The 17,969-nt window shown below is 43.0% G+C and overlaps 1 protein-coding gene across 4 annotated transcripts in view; it reads left to right on the top strand.

Annotated features, from left to right (window-relative positions):
• The window catches only part of col12a1a (collagen, type XII, alpha 1a), a 55,602-nt gene extending 41,133 nt beyond the window's left edge, over positions 1 to 14,469 (top strand). For 3 of the 4 annotated variants that reach the window (XM_041953184.1, XM_041953183.1, XM_041953186.1), the window contains 16 exons: positions 200 to 309; positions 4,446 to 4,604; positions 4,857 to 4,934; positions 5,854 to 5,940; positions 6,427 to 6,480; positions 6,840 to 6,935; positions 7,263 to 7,316; positions 8,306 to 8,359; positions 8,671 to 8,724; positions 9,370 to 9,441; positions 9,522 to 9,557; positions 9,647 to 9,713; positions 9,806 to 9,988; positions 10,287 to 10,364; positions 11,477 to 11,647; positions 13,555 to 14,469. In XM_041953184.1, the coding sequence (XP_041809118.1) occupies positions 200 to 309; positions 4,446 to 4,604; positions 4,857 to 4,934; positions 5,854 to 5,940; positions 6,427 to 6,480; positions 6,840 to 6,935; positions 7,263 to 7,316; positions 8,306 to 8,359; positions 8,671 to 8,724; positions 9,370 to 9,441; positions 9,522 to 9,557; positions 9,647 to 9,713; positions 9,806 to 9,988; positions 10,287 to 10,364; positions 11,477 to 11,647; positions 13,555 to 13,703 (1,502 nt within the window). In that variant the 3' untranslated portion in view covers positions 13,704 to 14,469. Of the gene's footprint in view, positions 1 to 199; positions 310 to 4,445; positions 4,605 to 4,856; positions 4,935 to 5,853; positions 5,941 to 6,426; positions 6,481 to 6,839; positions 6,936 to 7,262; positions 7,317 to 8,305; positions 8,360 to 8,670; positions 8,725 to 9,369; positions 9,442 to 9,521; positions 9,558 to 9,646; positions 9,714 to 9,805; positions 9,989 to 10,286; positions 10,365 to 11,476; positions 11,648 to 12,655 lie in introns of all 4 variants that reach the window. The other variant, XM_041953185.1, reaches the window with a different exon arrangement.
• The last annotated feature ends 3,500 nt before the right edge of the window (positions 14,470 to 17,969 follow it).

Here is a 17,969-nt window from a genome sequence, read left to right as displayed (position 1 = left end):
GTATCTTTTACAAATGTGCGCTTACACACGTGGTGAGTGCATGCAAATAATTAGGGACACAGACTCAATCCCTCCAAGCCTTCTTTTTATCCATGTCCTGTCTCTACGACCATGTGTTCTCTATAGTCCTGTCTGTTCTTTGCGTGCCACCGCTTCGTCACACAGTGTCGGGATTCATCAAAGGCTCTTCTCTTTTCAGCTTCCAGCAAAACAATAGCATTCTACAACAAGGACACCCGAGGAGAGATCCAGAGAGCCACGTTTAACGAGGAGCAAGTGAAGTGGATTTTCCACGGGAGCTTCCACAAGGTAAAGACAAACGAGATTCTTATAGAGAAGAGTACTGTGTGCACCACATGGTGATATTATCAAAGTTTCGTTTTTTATAGGACAGACTGGGAATCTTTTGTGGTCACCTGTGGGCTGATTTTCCTTTTCAGATCCTTTTACATACAGAATATTGTTTTCATTCTTTCACTCTTTTTTAAAGCTTTTCACATGTCTCCATTTGACTTTTACACTTCACTTAAGTTGAATGAATTACCTAACAACTAGTGTCATCTTACCGGCTTTCCATCCAGCTGGCCTGTCGTCAAAGTGGTCTTTGGGCCTTCTTTATGATTTGACATTCAGTTTTGTTTTTTAGACCACAGGCAGTTAAGTTGATAAATGGGTTGTGGAGTCTATAAATACATTTAAAGAGAAGTTGGAGGCAAATCTCCAGCGACGCTTACAGAATGCTGGGAGATGCAACTGAGTCCAACGTATCCTGACTTTTGGTTCCAAATATGGGCCACCCTCAACAGTACTGGATCCCACATTTCCCAAAATGCAACTCAGTAGCACCTTTTGTTAGACTTCCTTTGTCATGTCTTTGGCAGAAAAATGCAAGCATTGCAAGAAACAGATTAAAAGGATGAATCCAGATGTTTCCAGATGTCTCAATGAAAAATCACCCGCCCTGTCTTTGATGCCAGAAATTAAGACTGAACTCCCTTAGGGGCGCACTTACTGAAAAATTCATTAACATTAACTACTCTTCAAAGAATCTGTCAAAACCTCTCATCGAACTTGAAATAACCTCCTGCAGTTGTGTTATTGTTTTGAAAACTCTTTGTTTCTCTTCAGTGGTTTAACCACTGCACATGCCGAGCTTACAAGCGGGATAAACAGCACTTGTATGGTATAGATTCTTTTGGGCCACAGCAAGGTTAGTAAAAAATGCAACTCAGAGCAATAACATATGTGAAACATCCTGTTTTGTTCCACCACAGGAGCGTGTACAGACTAGAACAATAGCAGACAGTTTATTTCATACCAGCCTGAAAAAAATGGCTGATCCAGTGTAATCAAAGTCACATCTAGTTGCACTTGAGTTTGTTTCCAAGGACAGCGAGCCCCTTATTTAGTACACAGGTTTCTTTCTTGCTGTAATTCCATGGTAATCAAAATGAATGACCCTTTTTAATATACTGGGGTCTTATCTGACATCAAAGCTCGCCTTCTTCCTGATATTAAAGGTTTTTGAACTCGGGAACAGATGAGAGCGATATATTGGCCCCAACATCAGAGCGTTTTGTAAATGGCCTTTCAATTTGACCATCTAGCATCCACACAACTAATTGTAGGGTAACTGCATGAATGAATAGGACCCTGGAAAATGTTGGGTCAGGACTGGATGTAAATGACATCACTACTGGTCTAGTGGGATGGCGGCCCGATCAGTGTGTGCATGTGTGTGTGTGTGTTCTCTCTGTCTGTGGCCGTGGTGGAGACTGTAGTCTGACTGTACATTAGGTGGCTAGTTTGTGGTGCAGTAGTTGTTGCTCCATGAACTGGCGAGCCTGCAGCGGTCTACCTAGCTGCTTATTTACTGGTGTGCTCAGTGCCACTGCAGAGTGCTGCGGTGGTGTGTGTTTACATGTCGTCAGTGGTTTCCCAACACTTTGTCCGTAGCTATTACGGAGTGACCTCAGCGTGTGTGTCTGTGCTAAAAGTGACCACGAGGGTTGTCACAAATGGCAGTCGGGCTTATTGTCCATTTGTTGAGATAAACAAACAAAACCCAATAAAATCACATGTTGAGCTTTAAGTTTTTTTTAAATCTGTAGATTGTTTATAAAATGTCAGTAAATAGGAAAAAATGCCCATCACATGTTCCCAAAGCCCACAGTGACATTTTCAAATGTCATTGTCATACTGAGCATATTATCATAGAACAGAGAAAACCAGAAAATACACACATTTGAGAAACAGGAACCAGTGAAAGTGTTTCTTTTTCTGCAGCAAATTCTAAATTTCATGCTTTTTAGTAGTTAATTTCATTTAGACATCTTCATGTGCCCAACCAGTATTTTCTCATTTGAGCTGCAGGCTTTGTTTTTAAGTGTGAGACGCACTTTGTGTGCCACAGCGCTGGGTCAGAGAGTGCTTGCAGATTTGGCTTTTGTCCTTTGGCTAGTTAATAAAGAGTAACTCCGGCTGAAGAGGTCGTGGTCTACCGCTAGTCGAACATGTGGGAAAGCTCTCAGCAATGACTTAAGCAGATGCTGGTCACTCACAAGCCCACTGGGGAATCCCCTCCCACACTGGAAGGGTGGGAGCCCACAGAGGGAGCTTTCCTGTTAACGTGAAGTGAAGAAGACATTTTCCACAAGTCATAGTGACTAGTCATGTGTTCAGAGTTACACTGGGAGAAGTTCGAGTGTGTCGGCTGCTGCAGTTACTGAACAGCGGACCGTACTTTGCCTCCGTCTTGAACTCTCTTTCAAACTTTCCTTTCAGTGACTTTGTTGGGAAGGTCGTGCCAATGTATGCATCCACTAATTAAGAGAGGGAGGTTTTTGTTAAATTGTCCAATGACTGCGCTCATTGTGTTCTTCATTTCTGACAACTTCCTTTCAGACGTCGTCTCTCTGTGACCTGGACAAGTAGACTTACTGACCCTAAAAACCACGCTAGAAATACAGGGAATTATATCTTACCTTCTCTTCCCAAACAAACCACAGTGCCTGGTCTGTTCACTGCTTCCCACCTACAATGACACAATGAAAATGATCAGGCCAGCTGGGGATTTCACGATCAGTCAAAGCACTGTTTGCACTGAAACGCCAATCTACTGCAGAGTCATACTGATTATACATTCCCCTTTGCTCTCAATTAAAGCAAAATTCATTTTGGATGCATTTTTGTAGAGGAGACTGACACGTGCTGATTAGTGCATGCGTGAAACTAGTGACAGGTAGTGAAAACAAAGGAGCAGTCAGGCCAGAGCCAAGAACAATAAACCCCGATCTGATAGAAATCATGCTAATATGTCAAATGTATTGCAGCGGAGCTGTCAGCTGGAAATCTTACCATATGTACTCTGACTGTTGACACAGGGATGCACAGCGAAACCTTCTGTGTTAACAACTGATGAACGAAAACGATTCCTCTGTCAACACTTCGCTGCAGTATGTCCAGATCACTGAGCAGCAAATACCATCAACTGAGGGAGCAGTGGTCACTACAAAGCGAGTTTTTCTGAGGCCCTATTTTCCAGTGACTAGACTGTTTTTATTATGTTTACTTATTGGTCAGTGAGGTAATATATACATGCTCATTATTTGCCATGCCAGTATATCATCCAAAGCTGTTTTTGTAAGCATCATGGTATAATATACCCATGCCAGAATCCTGGGATAAATGACACCCCTCTCTCTTTGCGGTCCACCAGATAGTTTGTTGTGTTTCCAAGGAAGTCAACTGAATTTCGTGAAGAGCTGTGGCCCAATCTGCGGTTGGTACGGCTTTGTAGGAAGAAATGGTAGCTTGCTTTTCCTGACATAAAGAAAGCTTGTCTGTTGAGCAGGGGAAAATCTGCAACTGTGAGAAGAAAGTATGGAAAGTGTAGGTCTTTTGATGGCACACCGCAAATGATATTGTTTCAAGATGTGGAGCAGAGTTCTCTATACAGGAAACTTCAAAATCTGGTCATTTTGAGTTGTTATACAATCACAGACTGTTGTATATTTCCTCTTTTTATGGTCCATTCATCTGTAGGCTCATCAAACGGCACCCACATGTCAAATCAGTGACCACTCTGGGGTAATATCAGAACCTATAATTAACATCTTCTGCAAAGACTAAATCATTCCTGAATCGAGTGTTAGTGTGAGATACAGCATCAGCTTCTTTATAAGCTTCAGACAACGTGGTTTAAAAAGGTTCGGTGAGGTTGTTCCTGGCCTTATGGTTGCGCTTTCTTAAATAATTTCCCTTCTCTTTAAATGGGCAATCATGCCACTTCCAAGTAAATATGATTGCCAAACCCAGCTTTTCTAAAGCTCCAGCTTTTCTAGTCCTCCTGCCAAGTAATTGTGTTGCAATAAAGCTGGCAGCTGTGAAGCATTGAGAAGACAAGAATGCTTTGTTGAATTGTGCCCCCTCTCCATCCCCTGCAGCTCCACATCACCATCTCTCCAGAGAAAGTCAAGCTCAACGTGGACTGCCAAGAGGTGGCGGAGAAGCCCATCAAGGAGGCCAGCAACATCACAGTGGACGGTTATGAAGTGCTTGGCAAGATGGTGAAGTCTGGAGGCGGAAGGAGGCAGTCTGCAACGGTAAGTGAAAAACAAAGCCTTCACGTTAAAAAGATGAAGGCTTGGAAGGACGTTTGGAAGAGAATTTCACAACTCTCCAAAAAAATCAATATCCAAACCCTCCTGCGCACTGATACATGAGGCATGAAAGCCTGCCTCTTTCTATTTCTCTGAAGGACTCGTTGTTGTCTGGTCTCAACAGTGTGCATTTTCGTCAGGAATGGGAGCCATTTGTAACACCCCTCAATCTTTTCCCCTTCTTCTGTTGTGTAGTTCCAGCTCCAGATGTTCGATATTATCTGCAGCTTGAGCTGGATCAGCCGAGACAAATGCTGCGACCTGCCCGCCACAGTAAGAACAAGTGTCATTTTAAGAATCATTTACCAGTAAAGTCAAGTCCAGAGGCTCCCTGCAGCTGCACTAGAGGGATATTTCGATTCTTTCTTTCACATAATTTGATGCACATGTAGGATTAATTGCTTTAATCTTGTTGTTTGCTGTTTGGAATTAATAGTAGAAAGACCATTGCCATGGTATTAACTGTATATACTGTGAGCCTCTTCTTCTCAGAGGTTTATGTACGCTGGTATGTAGTCATTAGGCTGATGAATAGATGGCTATTTAAAAAGAAAGTGCCTCAGTTGACCTGAATAGAACCTTGTGTCCCCTGTAATTGTGCTAATCGGACTGTTGCCAGTATCTCCCAATTACATGGAAAACAAGCGCTCCTTTAGATCGCAGAGCAGGCAGTAAATCTCATTTATTTTGATACACTATGATAAATACAGGATGTATGCACATTTATCCAATCATCAGTAATTCATCTGTAATTTGCATCAGATATTAATACATCACGTCAATGACTGCAGTCTTACATAACTCATTATGTCAAAGACCCATTTCCAAAAATGTGGATGAAGTTTGCAGCTGTCACTGAGCATCTGGCCTCAGAGCCCCACACCGACTTTAGCTGACTCCAGGCGCATTTCGACATGAGCCACCGTTCCATCATGACCTTTGCAGGGTTTCTACGCTGTCTCTTCTCCTTAAACTCCGAGCAAAGTCACAACCGTGCTTTGCCAGAATACTGTCACAAAATCACATCAAGCCTTTTCTTTTTCACCCCTTTCATTCTGTAGACTGCCAAGACATGGTCTCAATTATTGGTGGGTGGGTGGGTGTGAGACAGACTGTTGGGATACTTCTCTGACATGTATTGGCGTGTTTATTTCTCCTTTCTGATTTCTTTATCGTCTGTCTCCGCTTTCAGAGAGATGAGGCCAAGTGTCCGTCCCTTCCTCACTCGTGCACATGCACACAGGACAGCATTGGCCCTCAGGGGCCTCCCGGACCTTCGGTAAAGACACTGTCACCCCTCCTTGTCTCCTGTCCGCTTCACCTGATAAAATGGTTTTGTCAGAAGTCATACATGTTTTGATGATGATGACGAAGCCAGACTTTTCTCTGCTAGTGTTTTAATGTCTGTACGGCTATAATGAGCTACTTGACCTGTCCCTGCTATACAGTTTGAACTTAAGTAGACTGAGGATGTCCCTCACATCAGGAGCGCTATTCTCTCTTCCTGTGGGAAGAGCAGCTGAAGATGAGACCAGTGGCATGCGGTGAAATGTGGGCTTAGGGAGAAGTGTCAGAAGATACTGTACTGTAAATGCCTGTCGGAAAAACAACAGTGAGGAAGTCTCGAGGGAAAGTCTGGAATATGTGTGCTTGGTAACCACGCTAAGCCCCGGTGAGGATTTCGTAGGACTCGGGGTTTTAGGGCTTGTGGAATCTGCTCCTGTTGTTACGCTCACTCTGTGTTTCTGGCTCCATGCTTTTCCAGGGCAGCCCAGGCACTAAGGGACCACGAGGAGACAGAGGAGAGCCCGGCAGCGCTGTGAGTAACACCGTACATATGTAACTGAAGTGGTATTCAAATAAATTGATGCAGTTTCCAGCTAGTGAAGCTTGCTGACATCATAAATAATGCTGGATTCACTCATGATAATTGTCATCGTCTCACTTCAGAAACTGTTACTGCTCTGCTGCAGCCTTATGTTAGCTTTCGCCATCAGACAAAGCAAATTGCACACATCTGAATTCAGTTATCAACTGTATATTTTTCCCTGCACTTGATTTAAAACGGGCCTGTGTCAAGCACCTTAAAAGCCCTTCATTGTGTATATGTGTACAATAAAAAGTGTTTTGCAAGAGCATGGCTGTGAAACGTCTTTGTTTGTCCCGGTAATGCCGTAGGGTTCGATGGGTCCACGCGGTGAGCCAGGACTCCCAGGTGCAATGGGACCACCAGGACCACAGGGCCCTAACGGACTGTCTCTACCCGGAGAGCCTGTAAGTGAGCCGCACACCACACAAGTCCAGCCAGGCAAGAAACGGTTAAGCCCCCGTGGTAGATGGAGTGTAATGTATATGACAGACACGTGTGATTAGTGCTCGTGCTGATGTGTTTGTGTGAAGATTGTTCACAGCCAAAGTAAAAACACATTACGCTCCCCGGCTACCTCCAGCCAGGCAGCACGCCGGCTTCTCTGTTTTTCTTACCTGCAGATGTTCTTGACAAAACATGAAATCAATCACAATCACCGACTACAAAAGATGAAACAAAGACTAAAGCGTCTTCTGCAAACCACTCTTTTCCTCCTCTTCCTCCCACTTTAGGGTCGCCCGGGACCAAAGGGAGATCCTGGAGACCCGGGCCTGACTGGGCTGCAAGTAAGTACGCCCCTCTCGCTTTGTGGTTTATGAGCAGGAAACAGGAGGCTGTCCACAGAGAGCAGCGCTGCTACTGGAGCCTAGTTTCAGCCCACATGGCGAGATTGAAACCACACTCAGAGTGGGAGGTTTACCATGCCATCCTCTGGGAGACCCACACGCTCAGATCAGCCTGTTGATTGACAAACAGTAGAAGGCCAGAGATGCAGTTAAATTATTATGGAGCACAGACTCGTGTTACCAAAGGGGAAACAGGGAATGGAACATGTTCTTCCCCAGCCTGGTAATTGAGGATGATTGTGACTTAGTGAAGACTTGCAGTCTGTCTGAAGCTTGAGCATCTTTGACTTTCAGTAGATGTCATTCTGGTGCCTCCTTTGATGAAAATGTCAATCAAATAAAGTCAAATATAACCTTACTTACCGTTAGCACAACATTCAGAGTTCCTAAAATTATGGATTTCAGCGTTTTCTCGAGTCAGAAGCACATTCGAGTTTAAGCTTCAACCCATTTCACATTACGGGGGACCTTTTTGGTGGAAGGGCACTTTTGAGTGGGCTGGTTTTACATAGCCATCTCTTGGCCGAGCAACCGCCAATTCATCCAGCTGAGGTCATTCAGCCAACTCCCACCATTCAACTGGAGAGAACATCACCACTGGTTATTCTGGCCTCCGAATAAGCAAATTCAGACATGGGAGAAAAGTCCTATTCTATGATCTTCAGAACTTACTGGCAGCATTGTCTCGGTTACTTTACACAAATACGTTTATTGTAGCACCGTCCATGCAGATGTCGAGTAGACATCGCCTGTCGACAGACATTCCAGTTTTTAGTAACGAGATGATATATTATCTTTGGCCAAATAACTGGGAAACGGCAGGATTTTTTTTCCTGTCGATTGTAGCTCAACAGAGGCATTAGGGAGCTGTATAAATGTGTTGTTCCTGGTCATTAGCATTTGATTAAGTGTGTCTGCTTTTTTCCCAGGGTTCTCCCGGGTCACGTGGTCCTCTGGGCCCTGTTGGACCTAGCGGAGCACGGGTAAGATCTGCCGCCCCCAGGCCTGCTTAGTGTACACACTGTGTTCAAAGCCCACCAATGGATCCAACACTTTGCTGAGCGAATGTTTTGCATGCGATCACCCACTTAGCTCAGCGTATACAGAAGGACCGTCATGTAGTTTTTGACTTGCATCAGCCAGAAGAATTGAGCCATTACGTGTAAATGTGATTCATAAAGACTGACGAGGCTGAAACCAATATAACGTCATCACTCATGACACTGATGTATTGCATGAATGGGGTCCCCAGTGTGTTGTAACCCATGTGTGATTGTATGTTGTTTCTACACAGGGGCCACCAGGAAAGGAGGGACAATCTGGACCCAGAGGCCCACCAGGCCCCATGGTGAGTGTGTGAGTGTGTGTGTGTGTGTGTGTGTGTGTGTGCATATGTGTGTGTGTGTGTGTGTGTGTGTGTGTTTGTTTCTCTCTGTCTCTGTGTTGTGCAGTTGAGAGCCAAATAAATATTTCTTGGAAGGAGCTTTATTTCCTGGTTTATCTGCAACAATTACTCCTCTGGCTCCACAGTTGCACTCTGCTGGAACAGCACATAAAACAGCAGACTGTAGACTGTAGGTCCCCCCACTGTTACGAGGATGGTGCATGCGCCTCATTTTCTTCTTCTGTGGTTTGGGAAGGTCTGAATCTACTTAATCCAGCCATCATGCCAACAGGCAACGTGCCAGTATATAATTCACATGCACTATACCATCCTGACCGCTCCAAGACTCATTAGCAGTGCCTGGTGTGTATGTGTGTGCGCATCCCATCCCTGTTGCCTGTTGTGAGTGTTTCCATCTCCTCCTCTGCGTTTTTGGCGGCTTGTGCCACATGCCCCCCCCCCGCACACTGCAGATGTCAAAGCAAAGATCCCAACTTAAAGCTTGTTACACAACTGTTAACAGGGAGCAGGAGTTAAATGTTGCTGCAATTATGTTTAGTGTGCAGTGATTGAAAGTAAACACTTCTCTTTCTATGTTTTCCTTTTCAGGGAAGCCCTGGAAATCCAGGTGTACCAGGAATTACTGGGAAACCAGGGAAACCAGGAGATCCAGGAAACCCTGTGTGTACTGAATAACAAGTCACGAATTATAGTCACATGACAATTGTTGCTTGTTCTAACACTGTTCTTCTCATTAACAGGGCCCTGTTGGCCTTAAAGGAGAGAAAGGAGAGAGGGTACGTGTGATGAAATTACCCTACACCGGTAATAATGCATCATGAGCAAAGCAATGCAGTGTCTTCATGTAACTGTCTTCATTTTCCAGGGAGACTTTGCATCCCAGAACATGATGCGCTCCATCGCCAGACAAGTTTGTGAACAGCTTGTGAACAGTGAGCAAATCTTTCTTTAATCTTTAGGGAGTTTCAGAGTCGTTAAAGCACAAATGTAATCGAAATCCAAATGATTCGTTCTTCTCTTGCAGGTCAGATGAGCAGAATTGACATGATGCTCAATCAGATTCCCTCTGGATATCGCAGCAACTCTCCGGGGCCACCCGGTCCTCCCGGCCCTCCTGGCAACCAAGGATCCCGCGGAGAGCCTGGACAACCTGGTCGGACTGGTTTCCCTGGAAACCCAGGTTTACCTGGAAGTCAGGGAGAAAGAGGTACGTCATCTCTCCTCTGAAGGTTTGGTAGTGGTACAAAGCAGCAAGCAGGGGTAGAACAAAAGAATGAATGGAAGCCATGGCGATATGGACTCTCTGGACTGTAGTGGTGGTCCAACATGAGTAAAATAACAACATAACTGCATTACTTTGTGTAGCCTGCACATAATTCAAGTTAGCATTGCAAAATATTACTACTTTAATTCAAGCCCTTCAGATTTCCAATATGGGTGATTTTTCCCAAAACATGCTTTATTGGTGTGAAAGTGATTTCTACCCTTTCCTCTGGTTAATGTAGGTTTGCCAGGAGATAAGGGAGAGAGAGGATCTCCAGGAACTGGTATCAGAGGACAAAGAGGCCCAAGTGGGCCACAAGGTAAGACAGTCGTTTTTTTTTGGTTTTTTTTCCCCTTTTCATGGGTGAAACAGTCCACATTTTCACACGAACAGTGTTCTCCAGCAGCTGCAGATAGTCTGCTGGTCTCCCACTGTTCACAGTTTGTGTCTCACAGTGACAGCTTTTTCACCTTTTTTGCGGACCTTTCGAGGACACAGAGTACTCCCGTTAGTCCAATTAAACTAACACGTTCCAGCCAGAGGCGAAAATTTACCTACAGTATATATGTGTCAGGCACCTTCGTCTGGGCAGCTGCACTGCATAAATTCTTTGGAGGGGACCCAAACATAATCCCAATTCTTTCCTCTCTTAGAGATTTATGTGTCGTGTACATTGAGTTTCTCCAAACACTGCATATGAGAAATCTTATACAGTAAATGGAAGGTTTTTACGTCCATCACTGAGGAGAACATTTAGACAATTGTGAATCAGTTTTCAGCGAAGACCGTGATGCCTTTTTAGAAACATCTGTTAAAAATGTTATTAGGCTGATTTGTGAGTTTGAAAAAGGCCACAGCCTTTCCTCAGTTCTAGCTGATATGCAATATGTTTCTCTGAAAGGCTCACCACTTCAGAGGACTTTCTTTCCCAGGGGAAGCTTTTACAAAACAACAGAAACCTATTGATGTCTACCCCACAACAGCAAACACTGTCTGTTTCTGTGAATGAAGTGAGAAACAACCGAGGACCAGTCGGAGGAAGTCCGCACTGATGACTCACTTTTGTGTGAATACTGTATGTGTGAGTGTGTGTATGTGTGTGTGGGGAAGTCGGATTGTTGTACAATGAGCTTTCTTTGGTGGCTTCATTGACAACACATGGGCTCACTTAAGGCAGAGAAAAAGAGAGAGGGGGAAAATTCCATCCTGAGTTTTACCGTCTAGACAGACGGGCCGGGGGGGTAGCTCCACACAGCTCCAGACTTTTTTTTTCTTGGTCAAGCTTTTTAATTGAGCCATTGAAAATGTAAATTACAGTGCCGCAGCCCCGTGTTACCCCGAAGATTTACGGCTGATGTCAGTGGGTTTTCGCGCTCAGCTCCAGAGACTTTTCAAACAGGTCTTTACTCACCTTCTCTCGCTCCTTTGCAGGGCCACCGGGAGAGTCGAGAACAGGACCCCCAGGTCCTTCTGGCTCTGCTGGGGCTCGTGGCCCTCCAGGTCGCCAGGGAACTCCAGGGGTGAGGGGACCACCAGGACCCCCTGGATACTGCGACTCTTCTCAGTGTGTTGGCATTCCTTACAATGGACAAGGATACACAGGTACCCTCAACACTGTCTAGGGCCTGCATGGTACTACATTAGGTAAAAGACTAAGTGTATGCAGACTAATTACATTTGCTACTCAGTGCACTACTTCTTTCTTTGTTAATGTATGGAGATATGAATGCAAGTGTTCCAGAGTATTGATTTTTGAACAGAAACCTGTTGTTTTCATAAGAAGTTCATCTGACGGTTCGCTAAGCTCCGCTTATTGTTGCTGCCAAGCTTTTTGTTCTCGCATGAACATCTGCAGTTTAAAATGACAACAGAGGCAGATTTACCATCAAAATTTATATTTTTGAAAGAATACGTCCTCAGTTTCAGTCAGCAGTACACAAAAGAAGGCTTTTCATTTCTATCCCTCGATGCATAAACTTTACTTTTACTGAAATTCCAACTGCTGCCGGCAGATTTTATCAGCTGCAGCTAGCTAATTCAGCTAACGTTAGCTCATGAGTTGTTTGAAAGCACTGTCTCACTGACTGACTTTTCAATACTCCAAGTTGTTTAAAATGAGAACCCTGTAAAAGGGTCTCTTAAACATGCGGCCGATGGCTACATACAGATATCGTGCTAACAGACTGAGGTTAAAGCTTCATGTCCCAGACGAAAAGTCTGCATTTTCACAAGTTTTATTCTTTCACCAGAATAAAAACAACGACATTGTTCCTGTATTGCAGTGTGGGCCTAATCAGTCAATCAGTCAATTCTTACTGCAGCCCCATGCACACTTCAAAATATGGAGCAATCCAAAGCTTGACAGGCCTGCCATGCTTAGCAACAGCTGCTAAGCTAGGATTGGACAATCACAGTTTAGGGGAGGGGTTTAGGGAACAGTCAGATAGGAGCAATGATATTCCAATACCTCCATACATTTGATGTACAATTTCAAATCTGGCATGTAAAGCATTCCAGCTAGTAGTGAATGATGACTTGCATTAAATCAAATACGATGCTTATAACTTTGTTCCACAGAGAAAACTCACACCCTCTTTGAACTATTTTCAGGTTTGGCATAGTAAACATTCTAAGTCACCTGTGCCGCTTACACTTTGAAGTCCCGTTTCTGAGATGTTTGCCCATTTGCAATGGGGCATGTAAGGATAATCACCATGGACACAAATTGAACATTAAAAAACAAACATAACGAAAGCCAAAAAAAAAAAAAAAGCAGAACGGAGCGGACTGGCACTAACATCATCTCACAGCTACAAGCTACAGTGATGGCAACCTGCTGGCCTGTTTGCATCTTGAACCACAAACCGTTGGGAGAAAAATAAAGAAAGAGACTGAGCATTTCTACGAAGGAAGGAGCATGTACAAAAAAACCACCCAAAACAACTACTAACAAAGAGGATTTCATAACTGAAAGCAATGTTAATGTGGAGGTGATATGTGTAAATAAAACTAATTTTTGTGCCTTGTAAATGATTGTATGAACCAGGACATGTCACTAAAAATCAAGTTAACATCTGTATTGAGCTTGTGCCTCATAACCCTCTGCTTACTTACCACCAGCATAACCTCTGTTTACGACGCCTTAAGTGACTTAAACAGCTCTGGTCCAGACTGAAGCATGTTCCATTTGTACTTTTAATGATCGTGTTCTTTGTGTACGTTGTATGTTGCTCTCTTGCCATTTCCATGTGTGTTTTGTAGTATGAGCTGGTTATTTTACTACTTCTTATTATCCAGTAGCTTGATGGGTTTTATGGTAAGTGTCATCACAGCATTTGAAACAGTTTTTTTCTTTATTTAGCTTTTTTTTTTTTGGTACTTTAGGAAGTGAAAGTTTGACACAGGGATTTTTTTTTGGAATTCCATAGTGCAATATATTTAAATTGTGCATGTAAAAAGTTGTAGAAAGAACCCTTTTTTTTGATTGGCCGTCCCAAATATTTTTCTAGCTAACCGCTACCAGCCTGGACCTGAGGTAGAGTCTATACCTGTGGAGCCAGCTGGAGAGTTTGAAGCTATACAATCACCTGGTTACTCACGAAACCAACGGGGAAAGAGATCACTACCACAAGACAATACAGAGACACTAGCGTCATAGCTACAATAAGGAGTTCTCAGAAAGTGTAATATTGAATAATATCCATGATCGCTCATGTGAGGATGAAGTGATTTTCAGTGCAAAACTAGCACTTATATGGGTTTGATACCCCTGGCTATATTGAACATATATTTTTTTTGACCTGAGAAAGTTTAGCAACATTAATACAGACCTACATGTTCATTCATTACAAACCTGTGTGCTTGCTAAGTGTTCCCCTTAAGTGTCTGCTTGTAATATAACTGCAAGTGTTTATCGGACTCCAATGTGTCATGCACTAATCATGTGAAAACCAGCAGAAAGTTTTTCCAAGGAAGTACAATTTGTCTGTTTCTGAACACTTTCAGGCTACCCGTGTTGTTTTTTTTGTCAAACTTCAGTATGTAAAACTGTTTCAGATACTCCATTGGTTAAAAAAAAAGACAATTAATTTGATCTCCAAAGATTTGATCGTTGTGATGTTTTTTTTTCTAGGCCTGTAAACCAAATGATATTTGACTCATTGTAACAAACCAAACTCGTTTTTCTTTTCATTTGTTTTGTTACCAAAGGTGGAATTGCATGTTTGTGTTGTATATTTACTGAGGAAGTCAGAATATAGTTGTTGTTTTCTGTCTATGCAGTTTGGATTTGGTTGCAAGACTATGGACATAGAATTGCTCTTCTCATGTTTTAACTGCACATTTTGTGAATTCCACACAGCCTTATTTTCTTATTTATTTCTGAAACAGAAGAGGCATTTTTCAATAAAACTACTGAAAATGTAGCATTTGTTTCCGCCCTCCATTTGTGTTTGTCTTTTGCTGATTGCTCCTTCACTTGTCACAGTATCGGCACATCGTGCACACAGCCCAGGCTCTGGGCTAACGTTTATCAGCGACAAATCCAAGGTCAGATCCTCAGCTGCTGCCTGATGACACAGCAACATGCAACCATTTTCCTTTTGACAGACACCATTTGAGTGACACAACTGGTTTCTCCCCAACATTAGGCCTTGAGAAATACACTTTGAAGTCTCAGCCTTTATTTATTTTGACAGCTAAAGATATTTTGTGCCGTCCAGAACGTCAGTTCATGTCAGGGCAACAGAAGAGAGAGCGGAGTGTGAAAACAAACAGTCCACAATAGCTAACACTTCCAACATGTGAACTGCTTCACAGGCTTTCACATGCACCCAGTTGGCTTCCATAATGTCAGGTTGTAATAATTATGCATAGATTTCCATGAGGAAACAGTGCAAATAAGATTGAGAAGATACCAGCCCTGGAAAAACTCACAGATTTCCATCCATTAAGCATATCTAAAGGTGAAATGAGAGATGTATGAGGTAAGGAACAATTGAGGCCACTTCTGTCTATTATCATGAAGGAAAGCATCTCTGAGGAGGAGTTCTGCACAAATGCCAGAGATAACAACTGTGGGGATGGAGTGGGGGGGTTAGTATCGAGGTCAAGAACACCACCCCAAGAAGACATGAGAGAAATCCTCAATGGAAACCTTTCAATTTGTTCTCTGAAGTGCACAAGAAATTTATTCTTGGAACCTCAAAAAAAGGAGACGGAGACGGTGTCCACAAAAGCATTTCACATACTGACAACGGCTAACATGAGAAGCAAGCACATCATCGTATATGGGAAAACCCACAGCTATGGGCTCTGCGTCATGATGTGGCTTTTGTATAAAGCCCGTCATTTTTAATACGTAGCTCACAGCAGTTCTCTCTGAGACACACTGGCCTTGTTGAAACATGATCACACCTGATGAACTGTTTCTCACCAACAGGCTCTGATTTGAGTTTTAACTTCAGTCTACGACATCTTCCAAGACGAAGCTGTTGCTTTCAGCTGTTGCTGTTGCTTTTCAACCATATGGTGTTACCCTGTAAACTAGAAAACTAAAAAACTGTCAGTGATGCCTGATACCATCCTCACCGTAACCCTGTCTGGTTTCTGTCTGTTGATTTCTTTGAGTTTGTTGACAATCCAGCTTGCATCTGTGTTCACTTTGTGGCCGGGGTTTCAAGTGGGCTGCTCCAGAATCTGTGGTCTTTACAGATTTTAACTAACTCCTGTTTTATCTCCAGTCTCCCCCTCGCAAACAGCAGACAAAGAGACTCCTCCACAAGAGAGGTACCGGTGGCCTTATGCAGCGTTTCATTTCCAAATGAAGGCTGAAGCCTGCATTAATTGATTTTTTGACTTACAGTATTTACACTTACTTGCTCTGTTTTGGTCTCCATCAACTCCTGAGCGAAATATTTGTGTTTTTAGCTGCTTCGTGCTTCACTATCTGGCTGGTCTGAAAACAACACTGACAGGGACAATGAGACTGAATTAAGGTTGTAGGCCTTAAAACCAACACAACGAGCTGAAAGATGCTAAAATGCTCCAAAGAGATGAGGGAAACTGCAGAGTTGGGCGATGATTCTCTGCACATTCATCACTACAAGCAACATCTTTCACAGTCCACATACGCTGCCTTCAAATGATGTTGTGTTTTCCAGAAGAATCCATATGAATGACCCCTTCTTGTATTATTCACTGTCTTGGAAGAGGAAATTTTCCAGAAGTTAGAGTTCACAAGCTCTGGGATGTTTGCCAGATGGAAGTTCATTTTTCAATGGATGGTAAGTTAATATACTGCAATTTTGGTCTTATAGAGTTTTTCTTCATAATATTATAATATGTCTGAGGAATAAGTCAAAATGTCTTGGAAAGAAGTGAAGAATAACAAAAGAACGACAAGGAGTGTTTTGGTCTTGTGTCGTCAGTACCCAGCAGCAGCGTTCTCATAACTTAACCCCCTAAATGGCGACCATACCGTGCACATGACTGTCATAACCTCAAGCTCACAAGTGCCATTTGAAGACAGCAATAAGCATCTATTGTTCACATAACGACATCAGTTAGTGCAGATTTAAACAGCTGTTTTGCTATTCCTCACTCAAATAAAGATAGTGTGGGCCTATATGAATGTGTTAACATACTCTTATAACTGTTGAGGCTCCACAGCCAGAAAGTCAAATGTGGGGACAATGTTAAACTCTTGCCATATTGTTGATAAATGCAATGAATTAATGAAACTTGAATATAACTGTATATAAGGTCAGGTTTTGCATAATTTTATAGGAAATGTGATATAATATTACAGAAGAGTATCTCAAACTGTTCAGGGTTTCAAAGACTTTTTACACTGTTTCAGTACAGCAGCAACAAACTCATATCCACTGTGTGATGTGACGTCAGTGGCAACACATCAAAAGACAGAGTGAGGTTCAAAGAAAGCAAAACTCACCACAGCAGTTCATCAGCTGTTGATTTACTGTGGAGCTGTGTTACTGAGTCAAAGTTTATAGAACAATGCAAGACATTTTTTCTTGTATCTTCATTAAAAGAAAATCATGGGCATGGGCACCGGCAGCAGATGAGATAAATTAGTTGGTATTGAAAAATAGTAAAATGAAAAGTAGAATTTGATTTGGACTTTAAGGACTGCTATGACGGTTCTAGCGTGACAACTGATGGGATGACAGCTAAATGGAGATAACACGCTGTCGACCACAAACATGAGGAAAATGTTCATATTTTCATTCCAGCTCTGCTCATACTGTAACTTGCTGTACAGCACGTTTATCATTACAGTGCAGACCCTACATAGAGGTAGAGAACAAAGTCATGACCCTCTGGCGAGGGAGGGTAAATACATGTTGCTCTTCTAACATATGTCATCATACATAACCATACATCATGCAGTCAGGTTCAGTATGCCTAATGGTTTATTTTTTTGAGAAATATGTTTTTCTTTTTCCCGCCATGAGCAGATTGATACCACTGTCATGTGTGTACAGTGAATGTGAAGCTGCAGCCAGCAGCAGGTTTTCAAACAGACAAAACAGGAGCCTTAAGTGTACCGCACGTTCACGTAGCATAGGCAGTTTCATCAGGATGGGGGACAATCATTTCTGTGCTTACAGCGTGTTCAGACCAAACGTAAACCAAATTTTTCGTGAGACACAATTGCACACAAAGTGATTTTGATAATTCGCACCTGTTCCAATTTTTCAGCTTAATTTCGTGCTTGATTCAGTCAGCGCTGAGATTCTCTGGACGTCCTCACGTTGATCAGACAGACAGGGAGGACAAAACTGAGTGTAGCTCTGAGTGTTCTGGTAGCTACATGGAGGTGAGCCCTTCCTCCTCTCTGCTTTTCTGCAGTTCACATTTGCCTTGAACACATCATAAGCACACTTAATGAGTGCACCTTTCA

This window comes from Chelmon rostratus, chromosome 15 (genome assembly GCF_017976325.1).
Source record: "Chelmon rostratus isolate fCheRos1 chromosome 15, fCheRos1.pri, whole genome shotgun sequence".
NCBI classification, from domain to species: domain Eukaryota; kingdom Metazoa; phylum Chordata; class Actinopteri; order Chaetodontiformes; family Chaetodontidae; genus Chelmon; species Chelmon rostratus.
Note: the sequence above shows the minus strand (reverse complement) of the source record. Positions and strands in the feature narration are given on the sequence as shown.